The sequence below is a fragment of the Ictalurus furcatus genome, chromosome 10 (assembly GCF_023375685.1).
Source record: "Ictalurus furcatus strain D&B chromosome 10, Billie_1.0, whole genome shotgun sequence".
In the NCBI taxonomy this organism is placed as follows: domain Eukaryota; kingdom Metazoa; phylum Chordata; class Actinopteri; order Siluriformes; family Ictaluridae; genus Ictalurus; species Ictalurus furcatus.
In genome coordinates this window covers 9,898,372-9,922,888 of record NC_071264.1, presented here as the reverse complement: position 1 = coordinate 9,922,888, position 24,517 = coordinate 9,898,372, and the positions used below count along the sequence as shown (strand labels likewise).

Sequence of the window (24,517 nt, the reverse complement as noted above, 5' to 3'; positions counted from 1 at the left end):
TGTCCACCGTTGCCTATCATTTTTCTACCCCTGTTCACTGTTTGTCTGGATTTGTTTGCCATTGTCTGTTTTTTTTGGTCTGCCTTTGTCCACTATTTATCAGCCTTTGTTTTACCTGTGTCTACTGTTTTATTTTCTCCAGCTATTTGTCTGCCTTTTTTCTGCCATTGGTTCAACATTTGTACTACTTTTGTCTGCCTTTGACTGTCATTTTTCCGCTTTTGTCCACCATACTTCCAACTGTGTCCACCATTTTTCGGCGTTGTCTGCAATTTGTCTGTATTTATGCTGCTTTTGTCCACCTTTGTCCTCTGTTTCCGCAGTTTTTCTGCTGTTTGTCCACAGTTTTTTCTCACCTTTATCTGCCATTTTTACACCTTTTGTCCATGTTTTGACCAAATTCCACTTTGTCTGTTGGCTGTCCACATTTGTTTGCTGTTTTTCCGCTGTTTGTCTGCCTTTGTCCAGCTTTGTCTGTCATTTTTCTGCCTTTTTTTCATAATTTTTTTTGCCTTTGTCTGCAGTTTTACTTCCTTTGTTGGCCATTTTTCCTCCTTTGTTCACTGTTTGTCCCATTTTTCTGCCTTAGTCTGAATTTTCCTGCCATTTTCCACCTTCATCTGCTGTTTTTCCACATCTGTCCAGTTTGCCCACGTTACGAGAAAGTTTGTCATTATTACGAGATGTTAAGTCATTATTATGAGAGAGTTTCTCATTATTATTATTATTATTATTAGGCCTTTGATGGATTAAAACATTTATCACTCTGATGATTTGAACTTTTGATTGGACCTGATGAATCTAATTTAAATCATAGTCTGATCAGTGAAATTCCTCTATAATGTTAACGATAATACACACAAGTTACTTCAGAAAATGGAGTGTTTTAAGTCGCATCCAGCAGGTGGACCCGTACATCCGCCTATCACCATTCCCTCAACTAGAGAAGAAGCAGCACCGGAAGTTGTATTCTGTAAAGATGGCGGCGTTGGTAGGTGAGTATCGCAAAAGGAGAATCTTTCATGTTTTAGTTTTAATAACAGAGCTGCATACTTTACTCTCTATAGCATGACAAGTCGTTAATCATTACCGCCTAATTACTGATTAAATTCGGCTGTTGTTTTGTTCATCTCGTCATTACCTTAGCATTTGTTCCCTGACCTTGTTGTGTACCAAAGCTACAAATGTGACATGTAACATTCCCAAACCTGTGGGTGATTCCCACATGCCTTCCTGCTTCTCATAGGGAATATTGAAATAATGTCATTTTACTATTTGTTTACTCCGGTCTCTCTTCAATTGCAAAACATTTGGGGTCAAAATAACTCTGAGCTACAAAGCTAAAAACAAGCCATTCCGCGGCATTAGTTCATAGTGACATCCAGTAATAATGGTGCCTTCTGGAAAGTTCCTACGAGTTCTGAGGTCGTGATTACGACGTGGTGTGTGTTGTTCAAGTGGACGGCGTGAGAACATGCAGAATTATTACGATGTACGCTCACCGTCCACTTTATTAGGAACATAACCGCTCGTTTATGCAGTTATCTAATCAGCCAATCAGGTGGCAGTAGCATGATGCATAAAATCATGCAGATACAGGTGAAGAGCTTCAGTTAATGTTCACATCAAACATCGGCATGAAGAAAAAGTGTCATCTCTGTGACTTTAACCATGACATGGCATGGTCTTCAGCTGTCCAGTTTGGGTGAGTCTGTGCCATGATTTTCTCAGATTCTTGTTCTTGGCTGAGAGTGGAACCTGACGTAGTCTTCTGCTGTTGTAGCTCATTCACCTCAAAGTTTGATGTGTTGTGTGTTCTGAGATGCTTTTCTGAAAGAGTTTTTATTATTATTTGAGTTACTATAGATTTCCTGTCAGCTCAAACCTGTTTTCCTCTGACCTCTCTCATCAACAAGGTGTTTCCACGCACAGAAGTGCCGCACACTCAATGTTTTTTTTTGCAAGGTTCTGTATAAACTCTTTTGTTTGTGAAAATCCCATGAGATCCGCAGTTTCTGAAATACTCAAACCACTGCATCTGGTACCAACAAGCATGCCATGATCAAAATCACAGAGATCACACTGTTTCCTCATTCTGATGTTTGACGCAAACATTACCTGAAGCTCTTGATCTGTATCTGCATAATTTTTTGCATCGTGATGCTGTCACCTGATTGGCTGATGGGATAACTGCATGAATGTGCAGGTGTTCCTAATAAAGTGGATGGTGAATGGATAATTGCAAAATTTCTGACAGTACTTGAAGGCACTGTAATCTAATCTTGGTAAGTAAGAACTGACAAGGCCATATATTTAAAACAAATTTGCCCCAAAATGAAAAAAAGTTTAGCACAGGTGGTGCAGCAAAGCTTGTTCTGTCTGTCATAGAGTCGGTAATAAATTTAATAGTTTCAGAACTTGGAATAACTTGTAGTCTGTGGTAGCATGTAGATGGTTCTAGTTTTATAAGAACTGCATTGTGCAGAAAGTTATGCGTTTAATCCCTTTTATTTTTTTTGAAAGCTCTGGGTATTTATAATACTCAGTACTTATTCAGTACTGATGTTCTCGCAGTAACTGAGCTGACTCTCTGCAGGCTCTTTTTTTTTATACAAAAGTTATACAAGAATTCAGATGCATTATGGTAGCCTCAATTTATGTCCTGTGTTTACATTGAAGATCTGTGTCATTTTAACCTTTAACATTTAACACATGCTCATGGCATATCAATAAATTCAGTACCAATTCAGAATGTAGGTTAAGTATGTGATCATTGTATGCATAGTTGTAAAACTGCAGGTGACGTTGTTAATAAGTTTAGTTACTTTGCACCCAAACAATTTAGCATGATGTTATGGCACAGAGGGATTTTTAAAGTGCTGGCATCCATTTTACTGTTGTTAACAGTCATGTCGCTGTTTTTCAGCTCCTCGCCTTGCCACACTCGGCTCCTTTTCACTAAGGTGAGACATGACAAATGACTTTATTACCTCCATTCAGACTGCTTCGCTAGTTAATGCTCTTGATTTGGCATCATGTTGATATGCTTGATAAATGCTGTGATATATATTTTTTTAATTAATTTATAAAAATTCTAATTAAACATTGATCTCTGTTACAGACCCTTTTCCTCATTTGCTGCTCAGAAAACAGTTTTGCTCAAGAACACGAAGGATGCAGAAGCTAGCAGGTATGGGAAGGTTGTGGAAATTGTGGATTTGCAGGCAGCTCCAGAATTATTGGCACCCTTGGTAAAGATGGGTAAAAAGCTTATGGGGGGGGATATCTGCTTATGATTAACTTCATCTCAAATGTAAAATATGAGTGGAAACATTTTAATTGAAGCAAATTTGGTCTAGGTAAAAAACATATCAAAGATAGATTGTGTTCATAACCCTTCTGTTTCACTGTGTGCGCTTTTAATGAGGTGACACAGAGGGTACATTTCTATATGGGGAAGATTAGAAAACACACGTTTGGCAATAATTCAGTTTATTACCTGCTGGGGGAGCTGTATGGACTGTAACCACCACTGATTTCTGTCCAATTTGCAGCCTGGTTCCATTCAGAGAGAAAAGCACTGCTGTGGCATTGAAACCCACTTCAGCAGTTAGCAGCAAAGGTGAATACGTCATCACCAAGCTCGATGACCTGGTGAACTGGGCACGCAGAGTAAGAATCGTTCGTCTTTGGCTCACTTTCTTGTTTTATTTAACAGGAATGATAATTTATGATACTTTCCTGCCTGTTATCTAGAGCTCCTTGTGGCCCATGACCTTTGGCTTGGCTTGTTGTGCTGTGGAGATGATGCACATGGCAGCACCTCGCTATGACATGGATCGCTTTGGAGTTGTGTTCAGAGCCAGCCCTAGACAGGCTGACGTCATGATCGTCGCTGGAACTCTCACCAACAAGATGGCCCCTGCTTTACGCAAGGTATGATGTGGTGATAAGTACTGTTACATAAGGCTGTATGAACAAGTATTCATACACATTCTACTGTGTGAAAAGGGAAAAATGAAAAAGGGCAGTTTGGCAGAGATCAGCATTTGTTAAATGATTAGTTTTCCACTCTAATTAAAATTTGCTCCAGATGTTGGTGTATGTTTAGGAAGAGTAATCCAGGAAAATAATGAATTGAATTGAAATATTGAATATGCTGAAAAGGCTTTGCTTCTGTGTAGTTATTAATCACTGTACACAATCATAGTAAACTGGTGCATGTCTTAGGTAATTATTAAAATGAAAAACCAGCATTGTAAAATATTTTTAGCTTACGATTTCATTTTATCACCTATCTTTGATAGATTAGAGGGGTGACATTCCTCACTGTTATGTTTGTAATTAGTTCCAAGATGTTATCCCATCAGACTGACTGCCATTTCCAGAATGGAGCAATGAACAGCATTGTTGACAATGGCTCCTAGCTTTTTCTGTGCTGATGGATCATGCAATCGTTCAGGCTCTTAATCCTGAGTAATTTGAAATATGGATATAAACAAATTTATTCATAAATCATTCACAGTAGTATTTACACAAGAAATGTGGTATTCATGAAAATGCAGTTAGTTCAGAAAAAAGTTCATATCCTAAAAGAGCTCCTGAGTTTGTGCAAATTTACATACACTCACTGAGCACTTTATTAGGAACACCTGTACACCTATTCATTCATGCAATTATCTAAACAGTCAAGTCAGTTGGCAGGAGTGCATAAAGTCATGCAGATACGGGCCAGCAGCTTCAGGTAACGTTCACATCAACCATCCGAATGGGGGAAAATGTCATGTCAGTGATTTTGACTGTGGCATAGATAGTGCCAGATGGGCTGGTTTGAGTATTTCTATAACTGCTGATCTCCTTGGATTTTCATACATGTGTAGAGTTTACTCAGAATTGCACAATAAATAAAAAGAATCCAGTGAGCGGCAGTCCTGTGGATGAAAACACATTGTTGTTGAAAGAGGTCAAAGGAGAATGGCCAGACTGGTTCTAGCTGACAGAAAGGCTACAGACACTCAGATAAACACTCTGTACAATTGTGGTGAGCAGAAAAGTAACTCAGAATGCACAACACGTCAAACCTTAAGACGGATGGGCTACAACAGCAGAAGACCAAGTCGGGTTCCACTTCTGTCAGCCAAGAACAGAAAGCTGAGGCTGCAGTGGGCACAGACTCACCAACACTGGACAGTTGAAGACTGGAAAAACATAGCCTGGTCTGATGAATCTCGATTTCAGCTGAGGCACACAGATGATAGGGTCAGAATGAATCCATGGACTAAAACCTGCCTTGTGTCAACAGTCTAGACTGGTGGAGGTGGTGTAATGGTGTGAGGAATGTTTTCTTGGCACACTTTGGGTCTGTTAATACCCATCAATCATCGCTTGAATACCACAGACTATTTGAGTTTTGTTGTTGACCATGCGCATTCATTCATGCCCACAATTCACCATCTTCTAATGGCTACTTCCAGCATGATAATGCACCATGTCACAAAGCAAAAGTCGTCTCAAACTGGTTTCATGAACATGACAGTGAGTTCAGTGTTCTTCAGTGGTCTTCCCAGCCACCGGATCTGAATCCAGTAGATCACCTGTGGGATGTGGGAGAACGGGAGATTCACAGCATGAAAGTGCAGCTGAAAAATCTACAATCTGGAATTGTGTGATGCAAAATCATGTCAACATGAACCAGAATCTCAAAGGAAAGTTTCCAACATCTTGTGGAATCCATACCATGAAGAATTGAGGCTGTTTTGAGAGCACAGGGAGGTCCTACTCAGTATCAGCATAGTGTTCCTAATAAAGTGGTCTGTGAGTGTACATACATGAGTATGAAGAAAATCAGCATGATTGAAGCTTATGTAAATCTTGAGGAATTTTTTAGTTTGTTCTGGCTTGCAAAAATATAAGACTGATAAATGAGGCCCATTGTTCCTTGTTACATTAAAATATTTCCAGGGACGGTTCTTTCTGAACACCATGTAAAACTTTTTTCATGATGTAACATAATAAATATCGTATTCTTGATTTCATTATTCAAAATGTCACACATGGAACAATCAAATGAGTGTAATAAAATTGCCCATGCCACACCTCTGCCTATTAACTGATTTGTGTAGGGATGCTACGAGACCATTTTTAATCACTTTTTGTTGCCGTAGGTGTACGATCAGATGCCTGAGCCCAGATATGTCATTTCTATGGGAAGGTAAGGATAAATATTTCTCCCTCAGCTCACCCAATGCTAAAATGTAAGGAAAATCTGTTTATTTAACCAAAATATAGCAGCACAGGGTTAGTCTTCTAGTATAATTGGCTAAACTATAACTTGCATAAATTAAGGTAAATTATCATGTCTATACAAAACAACACATGCAGCAAATCCAACATGGTCTGAAATGATGTATGTTCATTTATTGATGCAGAAAACCAGCACCACAAATGTGAAGCATATTTTAAAGCTGGACCGGAGCAGAGCAGACTGAATTTTACTTGAGCACTGAGCGAGTTTTTCAGTGATGAGCGCAGTTGCGTCATATGTCTTTGATTGCGTGCTTCTGTCCCATTTAAAGCCATTTGCGTGCACCTCCTGTCTAGTGCTGCATTAACTAGGATGCTTTAAAAAGTACAAGTTAGAATACCACCATTTCCAAACTATGAAACCAGAAAGTTGGGTTCTTGTAGATATAATTAATTCATTATCACGAATAAGAAGAAGGATAACAATAGGAATAGTAGTATAACAACAACAAGAGGAAAATATTTAAACGGTGCATGTTAAGTAATGAATAAAAGACAATGGGGCATGTAGTTATAGTAAAGTTAGCAATGACATGCTGGTGTGATGTGGATGGCCGTTACTGCCCTGGCTGATTAATATTCTACAGAGGAAAGTGTTTTATTTCACTTATAACACAGCAGTTTGGCTGTGTTTATTTATTAAAGAACACCACATAATACTTTTTATCCATTTATGAGTACATTTAACATCTACGAAAACATGTTAGTTCCATTATAGTATCTATAAACGGCTATACACCGCTTCTTTTTTTTTCTTTTCCTTTCCCTTTTTCTCTCTATTGAACATAATACAATGGAAAATATTCCGCATAAGGTAACTTAGAAATTTGAAAACGACTTTCCCGTGGTGGAAACAAAGCTTAACCAGAGCAACACGTATACACTGCTACATAGCAACATATTTCTTCATAAATATCACTTCTGTCTGCCATACAGGTCCCAGTAAATGAGTTGTTTCTATAGAAACAATAACATTATAAAATGAATGTATTCACGTCAACTTGGGATTTGCACACTACTGTCAGAGCAGCTGTAAAAAAAATTCAGTTTACACCTTCTGGCCAATCAGATTCAAGTATTTAGCACCACTGTGGTGTAGTGTTTATAATTCTCATTGTTTCACTATACTTTTGTATGTGAAATGAATATAGACATTTTCTTGTCTCTGGGGTAAAAGCAGTCCTTTACACACTTTCTGCCCCACTTACACACACTGCTCCACTTTACACCCAGTGCATCATCCAGAATAGCTAATGTTGTCTCTGCGCTTATGCATATGAAAGGCGATGTGAAGCAAACTTTCATATAATTTTGCAATGTGATATACACCCAGATAAAAGCATTTTTACTCCATAATCGCTGAGGAAGGGAGTGACGTTTATCACTATGGTATTTTAGTGATGGCTTCTAAAGTCAGTGGTAGAATTTTTCTAGGATATGATGCGAGTCTTTTTTATTTTTTTGCTGTTTCTAGTTGTGCTAATGGTGGAGGATACTATCACTATTCCTACTCGGTGGTCAGAGGCTGTGACAGAATTGTCCCTGTGGACATTTATGTTCCAGGTAAGTGTCACAAATCATTTTAAGCCTTTTAAATGAAACATTTCAGTATAACACACTTTTTGAATTAAATTTTACATTCTTCTGCAATCATGTCTACTTGTATTAAAAATCAAAGTAAGTAATTAACAGTTTAAAACATAACCTGATGTGTGTGTGTGTGTGTGTGTGTGTGTATCTTTTCTCTCAAAGGCTGTCCTCCAACTGCCGAGGCTCTGCTTTATGGAACTTTGCAGTTACAGAGGAAAATTAAGCGGGAAAAGAAAATGAGAATTTGGTATCGCAAATGAGATGTACTATCATGAGTGATCTGTTGTAAATGTTTTAAATTAATTTGTTGTACTTGGAAGGCTGTCAGGAGCTGCTTGTGGTTCAGCTCAATCTCCTCCTCTTTACGGTTACAATAAAGGACTCTCAATTGTACGCTAATGACCTTCAATGCTTTTCTTAAAACGTGGGTACAGTCTAAAATCCCAAACAACAGAAAGAGATATGACAGCTTGGCCATTACACTCTGCCAAATTAGTTGCACCATCCATATTGCATGCATTGCTTTCCCATCTCATAACAGCCTGTGAAAGTTGGTGTTTTGCTGAAGGTTATCAGGTGGTGATTTGATATGCACATGTAGTAAAATACTACACGTGTTACACAATTCAGATAAATGATTTTGGAAAAAAAAGCTAGGTAAATAGGTTTGATCTGATGCTTGTGGTGCATATTCTGGCAGTGCATGACCCATAACACAAATGTGACTAATGTTAAATAAACATAAATTAACTTGTATTTTATGGCTGCCCACATAACCAAACACAGTATGTGAATACTTTTTTTTTTAAAGTAACTTTTAAAATAAAGTCTTCTCCCAATTTGCCAGTTCCTACCCAGTAGCCAGCTATCTCTCATCACATGCCAATATTTTTATCTTTATTGAAAATACAGAGGAGTTGGAGTACAAACTTTACTAGACGATGTTAAAACACCATCATACGTTTTCTGCGGCTGAATCTCAAATATCCTTCGGTACTATTTGTGAGGGAACTAGGTATTATGTTCAGTTCCATTATGTTATGTCCTATGTAGGGCACAAACAAAGTGAATTCGAAGCATTTTAAATTTGCCCACACCACAAGTTCATGGCTTTTACTTGGATCAGAAAAAAAAAATTGATTGATCTAGATAGTGACCAGAAAATGTTACTGAGAGTAAAATAAAAAAAGATGATGAAAACTGCTTACATTGTTTAAATGGCTGGTCTCTTTAAACGTGCCAGAAAAAGGACACTAATCTGTTGAATCAGTGAATATTTTTGTGCCAATTCCAGCCAGAGTCATTAATCAGTAAGTCTGAGTGACCGTTTGAACAATCAACTTAAATACAGCACGGCTCGCTTGGTGGTGGAAATGGAGGCAACCTGGAGCATGACTGAGTCGGGTTGTGCCACTCCGTCCAGTGGAAAATCATTACATGGGTCTTCTTTGTTGTTGCTGTGTTTCACCACCAGTTTCGATGTCCAAATGGGCATGTTTTTCTTCAAATGCTTAAAAGCACTCAGTACCTCAAAACACTGACCTCTTTTTTTCCCTCCTTATGAGGAGGAACTGACTGCCTTCAAGATGCTCATTTATTCTGAAAGCCATTTTTGTGATTATAAAGTCAGATTTTAGAACCAGTTTCATGTTCCAGACTAATTGGCAATGGCTACATGTAGCTCTGTTAATGTACAGCCTTGAGAGATTATGGACTTCGTGCCAGATTTGTAAACATGCTGCAGACCTATGTAAAATCATGGTATTATTATTAGAAGACATGGAATTTATTATTCAGAAATAATACTTTGATTATAATAATAATAATACAGTCTTGTGCTTTTATTTGCATGAATATTTATACACATTCCATGACTCCCACCATAGAATTTCAATTATGCAAAATTATTTTTTCCCCCTATAAAACAGGTAGCATTAAAAAAAAATTCTAAGACATAAAAAGCACAGTAGACAGGTATGTATGCAGGCAACTTGGGCGTGTAGCTTATTCTTTAAGTATAGTTGGTGTAATCATCTTGTTGAAGGAATAGTATTTGCATTCACTTGGTGGATTGATGTCCATCAGCGTGGTGCTGATATTCTCCTTTTTGAATCCAGCCTCTAGCAGCTGAGGCACCTGCGTTTCCTGAAAAAGAAGCACGCACACTCTTGGTAATTCTCTTGTCCGTGTAGTGTGTGAGATTTAATATGAATTCACCGGGTACAGAGTACACACCTGGAACATTTTGTCTATGTTGTCATATTTGGACTTGAGCAGCTCGCCCCAGGAGGTGAGATTGCAGTAGGTGAGGACACCACCAGACTTCAGAAGCCTCTTAGCATGGGCCTGGGACATGTTTAAACGATGAGGGGGAGGGGGGGGGGAAATGATAAAAGTGGGAAAACAGCAATATGTCATCTCACATTTGTGTAGTGATTGCTCGTCCATAGGGGGAAATGAAGCAGAGAATGTTAATCTTTGTAAAGTCCTTATTTACAACTCCATACATTTTGAATTCTGCTGAATTGCATCTTTCGAATGAATAATTTCAAGTGTTGCTATTTGACAGATAAGCCAATGTTTCTTCGATTTGCTCACGTTTCTAGAAGTTACTCAATCGTGCGGCTACACGCTCAGCGCCCCATTAAGAGCAATTAAGTTCATTACACCTAGTGGTCAAAAATAGGAACTGCAACGAGCGCTAATAGAGGACCATTGGGACAGAATTCACACTTCCCCATGCTCACTGTATGAACAATTTCAGTGGAGGACGATCAGCACATAGAACACTTAATGGTATGGTTGCTAAATTGAGCTACTTTAAAAACTATTTGCAGCTCCAGAGAATATTATTTTATAGCAAATATTTGGAAATAAAAACTAATACATTTCCACAAACAATGGCAAAATGCAAGTGCAGACAGTGTGTATGATGTACAGAAGTATTTCTATTGTAAGATATATTGCAAGGATTAGGAGAATGAAATAGGGATTATGTAGTAGATAATATCTGTACAACAAAAATGCGGGTACATCAAAATGATTTTGTTTCCACAGGTAAAGGAAACATGTCTCCCTTTTTTGGGATACTTTCAAGTTTGTTTTTTTTGTAGTTTTTGAGATGTAGTTGGGCTGTAAATTTTGCTGATACAAACTAGAGCTGCTAGACTGTATACTGAATGACTATGTTGTTAACTCTCAATTGTTACAGGGTTTTCCAAAAATGTACAAGATAGTAGATTATAGCAAATCAAGTGTGATAACCTCTTGACTTTTTTTTTTTGAGGCTGCGTTATTGCCCACCCAAACTCTATGGTAATGAGCCACTGCTGAACTTGTCCATCTTTATAGGTGTCTAGCATACTTTATCACCATACCTTAATGAAGTTAAACTGGTGAGTGTGCCAGGTTTCTTCTGACAAGGGATATGTGTCATAAAGGATTCCTGTAACAAAATTGCATATAAGCACTTCTTTTACTCCAACTATAATTTGATGGATTTCAGGAGGTACACTGTGATTGTCATTTCTCTAACCATCAAAGTGACCATCAGGGAGGGTGGGAACCACGTCTTCCCACAGGCCTTTAAGAGGAACAATCTGTATGGGTGAACAAAATAAAAAAAAAAAAAAGTATTAAAACTACTGCCACTCGGTGATAAAATGAATTAAATGTGCAAAGAATTAATCTTTTGTTTTACCTTGTGTGGTTGAGACTTGGCCCATTCTTGCAACCTCTGGTACACACCATCATTGCACTCAATGATCCAGTGTTCCTCGATAGGAAAAGATTCAATTTTAGTAGCAGCTATAGCCATGCCAAAGCCAATCTCAAGGACACGTCCACCTACACAGCAGAACATAAGAAGGGTTACATTAATAGAATAACTTATCATAGGAAATGATCACAATCATTATATAGCAGCAAAAATTTAATGAATGTTTTCATTGGTAGAGTTGAAAATATTAGATGTGAAATTCAGACTATCGATTTAAAACCAGACAGTTTTATAACTAACCCTGTAGATGATAATATAACAATATCTGATCAATGATTAGAATGTTTTACTCCCTTTAGAGTGACCGAACTAACTTCATTAATCTCTTCAGCAAAATTCTACAAAATGACCTACATGTTTTTTTAAACTGATTTGTCCTGGAGTAATTAAAAATAATCGATTCCTCCCTTAGCACTGGCTATGTACCTAAATCATTTAAACTAGCAGTTACCAAACCCCTGATTAAAAAACCTGACCTTGACCCCTGTCAATTGTCCAGCTATAGGCCAATATCAAATTTCCCCTTCATCTCCAAGATCTTCGAAAAGGTTCTAGCACAGCAGCTATGCTCGTACCTACATAGGAACAACATTCATGAAATGCATCAGTCGGGGTTCAGGCCTCATCACAGCACCGAGACAGCGTTAGTTAAAGTAGTAAACGACCTACTACTGACCTCTGATCAGGGTTGTGTCTCGTTGCTTGTGTTACTTGACCTTATTGCAGCTTTTGATACTATAGATCGTCCTATTCTCCTTGGCAGATTAGAAAATGTTGTTGGCATTAAGGGAACAGTCCTCTCCTGGCTCAGGTCTTATTTGACCTTTCGTTATCAGTTCATAGATGTAAATGGAGATTTCTCCATGCATACTGAGGTTAAATTTGGTGTTCCACAAGATTCTGTTTTAGGCCTGCTACTTTTTACTTAATATATGCTACCTCTAGGTCAAATTATTTGTAAACATGGAATTAGCTTCCACTGTTATGCTGATGATACACAGCTGTATGTTTCAGCGAAGCCAGAGGACAGACAGCAGCTTAGTAAAGTTGAGGAATATGTAAAGGACATTAGACATTGGATGTTTATTAACTTCATTTTACTTAATTCTGATAAGACAGAAGTACTTGTACTAGTACAGCATGTAGCTAGAAGTAATCTTTCTGATCACACAGTAACTCTGGATGGACTTTGTTTCATCATGTGCAGAAGTAAAAGACCTTGGTGTGATTATTGACTCCAGTCTTTCATTTGACGCTCATGTAGATAATATTACTAGGATAGCCTTCTTTCATCTCAGAAATATTTCTAAGATAAGAAATATATTGTCACTACAAGATGCAGAAGTATTAGTTCATGCTTTTGTCACCTCTAGACTAGATTATTGTAATGCCTTACTGTCTGGATGTTCCAGTAGGAGCATAAACAAGCTCCAGTTAGTCAAGAATACAGCTGCAAGAGTCCTTACTAGAACCAGAAGATATGGTTCAAATCACCCCAATCTTATCAACGCTGCATTGGCTCCCAGTAAAATTTCGCATTGATTATAAAATATTACTACTAACCTATAAAGCACTAAACAGTCTCGTGCCACAGAACCTGAGCGAACTTTTGGTCTTCTATTATCCGCCACACCTATTTAGATCAAAAGGTGCAGGCTATTTGTTGGAACCTCAAATAGTGAAGGCCACAGCAGGGGGAAGAGCTTTCTCTTACAAAGCCCCACAGTTATGGAACAGTCTTTCAATTAGTGTTCGGGATTCAGACACAGTCTCAGTGTTTAAGTCCAGGCTGAAAACATGTTTGTTTACTCAAGCCTACCATGAATAGACTTTCTTTTACGTAAAGTAAACAGTCTTATCCATTACGGGATAGTAAGGATACCTAACAATCTCACACTCTCTTTACCTCCCTCGCCCATTCTCCTTCTGTCGAGCCACACATGATTTTATGGAGATGCCAGTGATCCTGACCCTTTCTGCTAAGGGACCTGCCTGATGTCCTACTTCTGGATAGAGCTCTCATAATCAGACTTCATGTACAAACCATAATGAACTTTCCTTTACTTTTACACTATCCATTGTTACCCAGATGAGGATGGGTTCCCTTCTGAGTCTGGTTCCTCTCAAGGTTTCTTCCTCATATCATCTCAGGGAGTTTTTCCTTGCCACCGTTGCCACCGGCTCGCTCAATAGGGATAAATTCACACACTTAAAGTCTGTATCCTGTGTTTATATATTTCTGTAAAGCTGTTTTGAGACAATATCCATTGTTAAAAGCACTATACAAATAAAATTTAATTGAATTGAATTACTGCTACTTATTGATCACGGGTACTGAATGATATGATTCTATATGATTGATTGCTTGACTGTAAGGCCTCAAACCAAGTTAGAAGTGGACATGAGAAACACTACACGAGGGGTAGTGTACCCATGGTATTTCAGAGAAGGATAAAAATAGACACATGAAACAGTAAGCAGCGACCCTACAGCCCCTCAGTCAGGGTTTGAATGTGATTATAGGGTCTGTACTGCAATACTTCACAAAGATGTTATAGAAAACAAAATAGATTACCATTTAATAGTGAAAATATTTTAAGTATTTCTACATGTAAATGTTGAACTTTCTCTTTTAGGTTAATTGTGAAAAGTATGAGTATTCATTTGGTAGGTAGAAAACCATTTAAATGTGTGTGATTTTATTTCTTTGATTGCTGATAGGCCTTTTTTTTTTTTTTAATCGGTATATTGAGTGCCTGTCATTTCCAGCACAGAGTTCTGGGACACCTTAGGACCCCTGATTATTTTTTTTTTAATTCTTTGTTACAGTGCTGGAAATGACAACCTATCATTTTCAAAGTTATTATATTTACAGATATTTTAATAAAATGTTTATATGTATTAGCCTGCTTGGCTGGTCACTTGAATTGAATGAGTTTAATCCAAACCTTAATCTCAAAAACAAGTCGCTTGTGTGTAGTATAGTATAATATAATATAATATAATATAATATATGTAGATGGATAGATAGATAGATAGATAGATAGATAGATAATGTCAGCTTGGTAAGAATGTGTGCTGTCTGCGTAAAGTAATACGCAGAATAAAAACTTCTAATGCTGCAGTAATATTGCCAAACTATTATTGTACACGTGAATAAAAAACCTAATATTTGCACAGCTGGATGATGTTTGGAGGTTTGTGAAATGCTGCTGGTTTGAAAGTTTTCAGAGCTACTGTTGAACATATGGAAGCAACCTTTAACCTGTAGGATCGTTCATTTTGATTCAGGCGTTGTGTGTCTCACTGCATAAGTGTGCATGAGGGGAAATTAGGGACAATGTTAGTTCAAACTTGCTTTACATGTTACAGGTCTCATTATGCACAAGCATGTTGTTAGATTGCCAATTTCCAAACTGTATGTCAAGTTTTCAGTGTGTGCATGTTATGTGCGTGTTGGTAAAAAAATAATTCCATTATGTGTGGGTTGCATTAACATAATTTATTTTTTTTTATGCATTTACCTTTAGACGCTGCGACGGTTGCGAGAGAGTGCATGTATGGAGTCTCCCAGCGCTCCATGACAGGTTTCCCCAAAATCTCGAGGTGTGTGTCGGACTCATTGTAATCGGCGCTCGCGTCGTTCCAGCCTTGCTTGCAGTTCTCTCCTTTGGAGAAAATCGGCTGTGCGGTGGTCATTGCTACTATTTAATACTATTAGTTGTTGTTGTTGTTTTTTTTTGTGGTGGGGGGAGGAGCAGACGTGATGTGTCCAGGCACGATGGCTGAAAAAGAGAAAGCTGTCTTTGCTTCCAGTCCTATATATTGAAAGAAGTGCTGATTCCGCAGGAGGCTGTACAATAATCTGCACTTTTAACTGGGCCACTGTGATAAGGAGCAAGAAGGAGGCGGTCACATTACTATGACAGCTGGAGCAGCACGTTCACAATGTCAAGAGAACAGCTGTAACTTTCACGTGGAGCCGTGTTACATCGAACTATACGTGATCACTCCAGTTTAGTATCCTTCCGCCGAGGAGTCACTCCGAGACTACGTCCAAACATAGTCTTCCTACAGTACTAAACGTCAGAAATAGACATTTGGCACACTAGAATGACCTCTGGACCTGAGAAAAAGCTGTCTACAAAGTGCAGGCCACAGAATGCTGGTCTTTGAGTGCATATTGAAATAAGGGCAGCGCTTATTGGAGAGTGCTTAAGACCATAAATGGAAATATGGGCGTGTCTTCTGTGGACGGAAGAAGGAAGTCATTGGCAATTTTAGCTAGATGGCTAATATGAACTAGCATGAACAGGAGCATTTCATAGATTGTAAATGATATTCGTAAACAGCGCTGTAACCTGGTTCAGAATTTGACTGAGGTTAACTTTGAGGAAATGTGTCATATTATTAACACAACATATCAAAATGCTACATGTCTAATACATACATTTTTATTGATTTTTTTTTCTGTTGTGTTATCCTGTTCTGCTAAGCAGTACAGAAAATAGATGGGTGGATGTTGTTATCTTTGAATATTCTTCCATAAACTGCTCTGACTTAAGTTTAATTTTACTGAGATCAATATCTTTGGTTTATTAGAGAGCCTAAGTTAGCCTACCTGTGGATTTTAGGCTCCAAAATTAGGCAACTTCACAATATCTTATAACTTCTTGTGAAGTTTGTTTCATTAAATTTACACAGTGTAAAAACACATAGGTAGTGTAATATTCCTTTATAATAATATAGCCTACTGTTTATTGGGTATATTGATTGAATCTTATGACTTTTGTTATGTTTGCTTTGGAGCGCAGTGACTTGCTCCTTGCAACCCCGCCATGCACACCATTGTTGTTCAGTGTTCTCCTGTTCTTGGACTCAAGATCATTAACATTAGCCAATGTGAGAGAGGCCTTTAGTTGCTTAGAAGTTACCCTGGATACTACAGGTTTTATAGCAACATATGCTTCCATCCATTCCATCTCATCTTTACTTCTGAGAGACTCTGCCTCTATAAGATACTCTTTTTATACTTAATCATGTTACTGACCTGTTGCCAATTAACCTAATTAGTTACAAAATGTTCCTCCAGATGTTTCTTTTTACTAACACTTACTTTTCCAGCCTTTTGTTGCCCCGTCCCAACTTTTTTGAGACGTGTTGCGGCCATCAAATTAAAAATTTGGCACATTTCCTCAGTTTAAACATTTTATGTTTTCTATGTTCCATTGTGAATAACATATGGGTTTATGGGATTTGCAAGTCATGGGATTCTGTTTTTAATTTACATTTTACACAGCGTCCCAACTTTTTTGGAATTGGGGTTGTATGTATGTATGTATGTATGTATGCATGTATGTATGTGCGTGCGTGCCATAGCAGTAAAGGTGTGTCAGAAAACCTTTGTAACTCTGATCATAAAACTACCCAGAAATATTGCAAGAGCATGATCTGAATCCATATATGGGCTTAAAGACACCTACCTGTCTGCAGACAGACCCTTCTTCTTTAGGTAGCCTGAGATGGATTAAAGCCATTTCTCTTTCAGACATAAGATCTTCAGCCTTGCAGCAGATCAATAGTTTTGAGCAGACAGTTTGTTCTATCCTGTTCTATCCAATCCATCAATTGCTCAGTCTGCCTTGACTCAGAGAGAAACCTAGAAAAGTTGTAAATTATTTGAATAAATCAAAAATCCAGTGTACACTGCAGTGTGAAATGCTGAAACCCAAGTGTTCAGCTCTAAAACCAATGCCATCTGTCAGCTGATGTTGAGATTAATTAACCTCTTCTCTTACCATCAGAGATATGAAGCAGAAACAGTTCCTAACCAAACACAGGAACTACTATGCTAAGAAACACTAACTGTGATTTACAGTGGCAGAAGCCACTTTAAAAACAAAAAAACAAAAAACAAAACACCAATCAGCCATAACATTAAAACCATTGACAGGTGACGTGAATAACATTGATTATCTCGTTACAATGGCATCTGTTAAGGTGTGGGAAATATTAGGCAACAAGTGAGCAGTCAGTTCTCGAAGGTGATGTGTTGGATGCAGGAAAAATGGGCAAGCGTAAGGATCTGAACAACTTTGATAAGGGCCAAACTCTGATGGCTAGACAACTGGGTCAGAGCATCTCCAAAACAGCAGGTCTTGTGGGGTGTTCCTAGTATGCAGTGGTTAGTACTTACCAAAAGTGGTCTAAGGAAGGACAACGGGTGAACGGTGGACAGTGTCATGGCACCCAAGGCTTATGGATACGTGTGGGGAGTGAAGGCTAGCTCATCTGGTTCAATCCCACAAAAGAGCTATTGTAACAAAAATTGAAAACGTTAATGCTGGCTATGATAGAAACTTGTTAGAACATACAGTGCATCGCAGCTTGCAGTGTATGGAGTTGCGTAGCTACAGACTGTACAGAGAGCCCATGCTGAGCCCTGTCCACCACCGAAAGCACCTACAATGAGCATGTGAGCATCAGAACTGGACCATGGAGCAATGGAAGAAGGTGGCCTGGTCTGATGAATCACGTTTTCTTTTACATCATGTGGACGGCTTTAATAACATAAAGTTATTATGTGATTATTTTGTGTGTCTCTTACCTGGGGAAGAGATGGCACCAGGATGCATTATGGGAAGAAGGCATGACGATGGAGGCAGTGTGATGCTCTGGACAGTGCTCTTGCATTTATGTGGATGTTATTTTCACACGTACCACCTACCTAAACGTTGTTGCAGACCAAGTACACCTACACAATACTGAATGAAACATCCAGATGGACATGCTGACACTAAGCCTATGGGTTTGTTTGTCTCTTCCTACCTCCACCAATGGCTGTCTCAATCCAAGAAAACCTTTATGGACCTCCCCTCCCAAAGGGTTGACTTCATCCTGCAGCAGAGCTGATGCTGTAGTCTCACTGTTTCCATCCAAATCTACACCTCTTATAAACAGTTAAGAGACATGATGTTTTCCCCAGCTTGTGCTGAATGCTATTTTCAAAGACCTTTACCACACTTTATGGAAACATGCATGCTTCCACATTGCTGTTCTAAATAAACTGAAGGTGTATCTTGCTGCCAGGCCCCATTGCTAGCTAACTCACCAACTCATAAATGAACATATGAGTACATGTTCAATTGCATTGTATATGCAATTTACAGTACTACGCAGAAGGAACATGTAAAGAAATGCTGTAAAGGAAAGATGCTTTCAGACATAATAAATTGAATGTTTCTACATGAAAAGAAATCTACTATGAAAGCAGTAAACTGTAATAAACTAAACTGAGGCAATATTTGGTGCCTTTAAAAATGCATCCGTAGTCTCAGGGACACTTTGTGCCGTTTTATGAGGAGCTGGCTGGTAAGGTTTCCTAAGCATCTTGGAGAATCTGCCACAGTTCTTCTGAAGACTTCTGAAGAGTGGTTTATTATATGATATATTACTTTCTTTGCTGACATACAAATGTTTTTTTCTGTGTTGTTTATTTTTTGTTGGAAAAGTAATGTTTGGAAATTGAATTTTTTTTAAATGAATCCAATAATGCAGAAGTTCTCAGAGACAAAATTTGTATTAAAAAATAGGGTTTAAAATAAATTGTCTGTACATGTGAATGTGTGTGTGATTATACCTTGTGATGGGTTAACCCATCCAGGGTGTTCTCCGCCTTGTGCCCCAAGTCCACTGGGATTGGCTCCAGGCTCCCCGCACCCCTGTGTAGGATAAGCAGTATAGAAAATGGATGGATGGATGGTTGTTTGCAACGGTCTTTTCCTGTGAAAATAAGTAGGTCTTAACTACAACATTTGTTGCAAGATTACTTCTTCAACCACCACAGGGAGTACCATCAGAGTCCTTCTAATAAAGTCTGTCTACTCTGCAGCCATCTTGGCAACACTCCTGGAAAGTTATTTTCAGTCATGCATGGCCAGACCTCTATCTACTTGAATAAGTAGAGGCCCATATACCATAAACAGACCGACAAGATGTTTTTTCAAAAATGAATTTGAAATTGCTGTTGAAGTCTGATAAAGATGGCATAAATAATATGTGACCTGTAACTTAATTAACACGAAAAAAAACACACATATTTTTTCAGGTTTGCTCAGACTATTGAGCATACATGTGTCTTCATAACTAATTGTGGAAATTGCCCTATAGCTGCTCATGCATCAAAGTAAGAGTCTGATTGGCCAGGCTTTTTCTGCTAATGTCTTTACCAAGAAGGTGATTGTCTCTTTTTACTGGAAGGGTGAGACTCATGTCATCACAGCAGCTATATTGAATGTTATGTGCTAGCCCATTCATATTTTAAATAGTGGCTTGTCTCTACTCATACCGTCTTGGTTACCATGCCCTCCTGGGAAATGCTGGAGTTTTAATTGGGAGGTTTAGGAGTGTTCCTGGTGGGCCTGCCATGTATCTTAATCAAAACTACACTCTGTGACCAAAAGTTTGTCGACACTTGACTATAACACTCATATGTGCTTTTTGAACATCCCATTCCAGATTTAGTCCGACTTTGCTGTTATAATAACCTCCAATCTTTTCAGATGGTTTTCCACTAGATTTTGGAGCGTGGCTGTGGGGATTTGTGCTCATTCAGTCACAAGAGCGTTAGTGAAGTCAGGCTCTGATGTTGGGCGAGGAGGTCTGGGGTGCATTCAGAGTTCCAGTTCATCCTAAAAGTGTTCAGTGGGGTTGAGGTCAGAGGTGTTTTTCAGTGTTATAGATTACAGTCTCACCAACGCTCCTTTCAGAGTTCAGATAAACTACATTATCACATTCCAGTGGTTGAAAACTGATATTGGTAATCTTGAAGTCAAAGTACATAGTGTCAGATAACGGACTTCCACTAATCTCATGTAGTAAAATTATGTAGTAATTTTCAGGCAGTGTAAAATCAGGTTCAGTTCTTTTTCTTACCGTTTTCTTAACAGTCAAACAAACAAACAACAACAACAACCCAAACCTGACCGTTAGTGAGTACAGTAAAACATAAATGCACTTAAGCTTTGATTCTGTAATGTTTTACTGAGCTTTTCCATCCTGAATTTGCCCTTTACTCTTTTGTATTGCTCTTTCCCCTTAGTTTATTTGTTCCACAGTCCATTATCTTACGTCTGTTGTGTATATTAACTCTCACATTACTCTCAATTTTTCATTATAATCTGTGTTTGAATGTGTATACTTTCTTCTACTTTCAGGGCAAGAAATCCTCTAAAAATACTTTATACTTTTTTAAACATTTATTTTACATATATACATTATAATCACAACAATTTGTCTTTACTTTCAATAGAAGAAATCCAAATTATAGTCAATGTTAAATTATGTGTAATGACTAAATATATTTACTGTAGGCACTTAGGACAAGTATGTACAGTATGTACAGTCTTATTCAGACTACAGATTACAAACATTTTGTTTAAAAAAAAACAACATTGCCTTTCTGCTGGGCTATTATGCAAAGTTGGCATTTCAGAAATAAAACTGCAGTCCATTTATATTTTTTTCAAGTGCAAATTGTGAAGGGTGATATCCTAACAGCTCAGAGCCAATATACATCATCTTATGTCTGTTATATGGTATAGCACAGTACACAGATAAACATAACGTGTCAGAAACACATTAAAGGCAAATGGTTTATAATGGGGGAAAAACAGTAAAGGTAGAACATTACAGATTGTAATATTTAAAGCTATCTCTTTAATAATAATAATAATAATAATAATAATAATAATAATAATAATAATATATTTTAAAGATTCTTAAGAAAACTGATTTAATAAATTGCTATGCCATGGATCTTGCTGGTTTCTTCATTTCAGAAAACATTTTTTTCAGCCTGAGCGTTATATCTCTGCCTGTAATTAGAAGTGTCCAGCTTTACCTCTTCACCTTGAAACTCACAACACATACATAGTTTCAACAGGACTGAATAGGGTCAGTGAAAAGGAAAAGGCTTGTTAATATTTGTATTGGCATTGCAATTCACCTTGAAAGCAGCAGAGGACTCTAACAATCACAACGTGCTTCTTTAAATGCAATATCAATGACAAATGATTTGTTTTTTCTTTCATTACTTTTTTTGTAAATGACAGACAAAATAATAGAAGATAAAATTTTAAATGTTTTCCATTAAGAATAAGATTAATGATTAAGATTATGCATTAAGATTACACTGATCATATTTGAACTTCATGTTGGTGCACTCTAGTTGTTTTTAAATCCAGATTAAAACGTACTTGTACTGTAGAAATGTTGTATTTTATTCCTTTTTTTTTTTTTTTCATTTTTCCTAACTAATCTTTATATATTTAATTTGGATAATCACCATCATCATCATCATGGACTGATGCGACACAACGTGCAAGTGAATGTTATGAAACGTCCGAGAGACAAGAGACACACATACACACACGCAAAAATGTAACTGAGACTCCTTCCATAAATGTTATATAAATAAATAAATGTCTCCTAACAAAAAACATCACCACATCACAACGATTATAGGAATTACTTTGTTAAACAATGTTTAAAAAAAATATTTTTAAAAATTCTGTGTATTATTATCTTAGATTATATGGAGCTTCTGCCATATAAGTCCATATAACTTAGTAGAATGAGCACATTAATAATAATATCATTAATATCTTTCACAGCCAGAACTACCTGTGGTGTTATATAAAAATGATGCACACCTTCTGACCAATCAGATTCGAGTATTCAACCACGCTATGGTAATGTATAATGAAAAACTAATCGGCCCAACACAATGCAGAGGACTGTTACAACCATTCCTGTTAACACTTACCTTATAGCAGTTACAATAAACAGTCTCTCACCAGCGTCTTTCTTTTTTCTCTTGAAGTTAATCATGAGAAAAAAACACTTCATGTCATGTTACTGAGAAACCAGAAGGCACAATGTCATGTTACTGAGAAACCAGAAGGCACAAAGTCCTCTATCCTGAAGACTTTCCTGTGTTTGGAAACTTACTGAGTGTTAAGGCACTGACACTCCTTCAATAAATGTTAAATAAATGTCTCCTTCACCTTATCAACGTTTTCTATATTATACAGAGGCCTAAGAGGCCATGCATTATTATTTTAGTTTGTTTCTCGTGTTCTTGTGATCTCGACTTAATTTGCTCATGATCTTGACATAACAAAAGTTGTTTTCTCATGACGTAATTTTATCACAAGAAAATCTCACGCCTTGTGAATGGGACTGGTGTCGCATGCACGTTAGCGCCTTCGCCATCGCCATCATAAATTTAATAAGTGGCTGCTGTAGAGATGGACTTAATGAGGTTGAAGACCTGACAGCCTCCTTCTCAAGTGTCGGACACTAATGTGGAAGTTGAAAACAACTTTTGTTATGTTGATATCACGAGAAAATTAAATCCAGATAATGAGAAAACAAGAAAGAAAAAAATAATAATGCATGGGCTCTTAGAGAAATTCTGTAGTATTGAACAACACTTAAAAAAAATCCATTTATTATTAGTTTTAGATTAGGCCTGTGTGGAGCGTCTGCCATACAAGTCCCTGTGTATGAGCTGTTACAATAGGTGCATCTCAAAAAATTAGAATAGTGTGGAAAAGTTCATTTATTTTACGTAATTTAATTTTCAAAAATTGGGAACTTTCATATATTCTAGATTCATTACGAATAAATTGAAATATTCAATATTTCAAGCCTTTTTTTGTTTGTTTTAATCTTGATAATTACGGTTTACAGCTCATAGAAATCAAAAATCTAGTATCTCAAAATATTAGAATAATAGACCTATAAATTCTGTATTCTAATATTGTGAGATACTGGATTTTTGATTTCCATGAGCTGTAAACCATAATCATTAAGATTAAAACAAAAAAAGGCTTGAAATATCTCACTTTATGTGTAATGAATCTAGAATATATGAAAGTTCCACTTTTTTAATTAAATTATGGAGAAAAAAATGAACTTTTTCCACTATACTCAAATTTTTTGAGATGCACCTGTAGAGAAACAAACTGAGCGCATGAATATAAACTAGAGATGCATCGATACTAAATTTCTCAGCCGATACCGATAACCGATTATTCAGAGTGATATCGGCCGATACGGATAACCGATTATTCAGACTGATATCAGCCGATACCGATAACCGATTATTCAGACTAATATCAGCCGATACCGATAACTGATTATTCAGAGTGATATCGGCCTATACAGATATCGATAGTTCTGCCTTTTATACCTTCTTTTAACTTAATAATTAATTCCACAATTCTGAAGGAAATGGAAATAAAAACTTTATTCTCTTTATTTCAACAAGTTGTTTCACAGTAACTGGTCTCATAAACAGAAAACACATTTAACATGAACACATTAACTAAATTCTGAAGTTAATTTATTGAATGTTATTAATTCATATTAACATTGACTGAATTCTAAAAAACCTCCTGTTAGACTCACATTCACTCTCCACAAACACAAGCATTTCTACTTCTTCATTAAATATCAAACTGGTAATATATAGGCCTAATATAAACCTTTTTTTGATATTATTAACTCATATTAAAATTAAATGCATATTAAACATACTACTCTACAAATATATTTTTCTGTGCAATATATACTACTTTTTTGTCACTCATCTTCACTGAAATCTTCTCAACGGTGTACTAGCCTCAGTGCGAGCAGTGCGGGAGCAGTGCATGAGTTGTGCGAATAGCGCCTGGGTGGGGTTCACTGCTGCTCACTTCCGGTGTAAAATTATAGCAGTGCAGAGATTACAGAGTTTACAAACTGTTTTGTCGTCATTCCACATAAGATACATCATCTTTA

At 37.3% G+C, this 24,517-nt stretch overlaps 2 protein-coding genes across 2 annotated transcripts; one reads left to right on the top strand and one right to left on the bottom strand.

Annotated features, from left to right (window-relative positions):
- The first annotated feature begins 935 nt into the window (after positions 1 to 935).
- ndufs7 (NADH:ubiquinone oxidoreductase core subunit S7) lies at positions 936 to 8,286 on the top strand. Its single transcript, XM_053635083.1, has 8 exons — positions 936 to 995; positions 2,927 to 2,963; positions 3,122 to 3,190; positions 3,555 to 3,672; positions 3,757 to 3,936; positions 6,165 to 6,211; positions 7,778 to 7,866; positions 8,056 to 8,286. Exons 1-8 carry the CDS (start codon positions 980 to 982, stop codon positions 8,151 to 8,153), a joined length of 654 nt encoding a protein of 217 aa, XP_053491058.1. The 5' UTR covers positions 936 to 979; the 3' UTR covers positions 8,154 to 8,286.
- Positions 8,287 to 9,719: 1,433 nt separating this feature from the next.
- gamt (guanidinoacetate N-methyltransferase) lies at positions 9,720 to 15,781 on the bottom strand. Its single transcript, XM_053635084.1, has 6 exons — positions 15,196 to 15,781; positions 11,594 to 11,739; positions 11,429 to 11,492; positions 11,271 to 11,338; positions 10,129 to 10,239; positions 9,720 to 10,038 (listed from the first exon to the last, which is right to left on the bottom strand). The coding sequence occupies exons 1-6, from the start codon at positions 15,368 to 15,370 to the stop codon at positions 9,898 to 9,900; spliced, it is 705 nt and encodes a 234-aa protein (XP_053491059.1). The 5' UTR covers positions 15,371 to 15,781; the 3' UTR covers positions 9,720 to 9,897.
- Between the last annotated feature and the right edge of the window lie 8,736 nt (positions 15,782 to 24,517).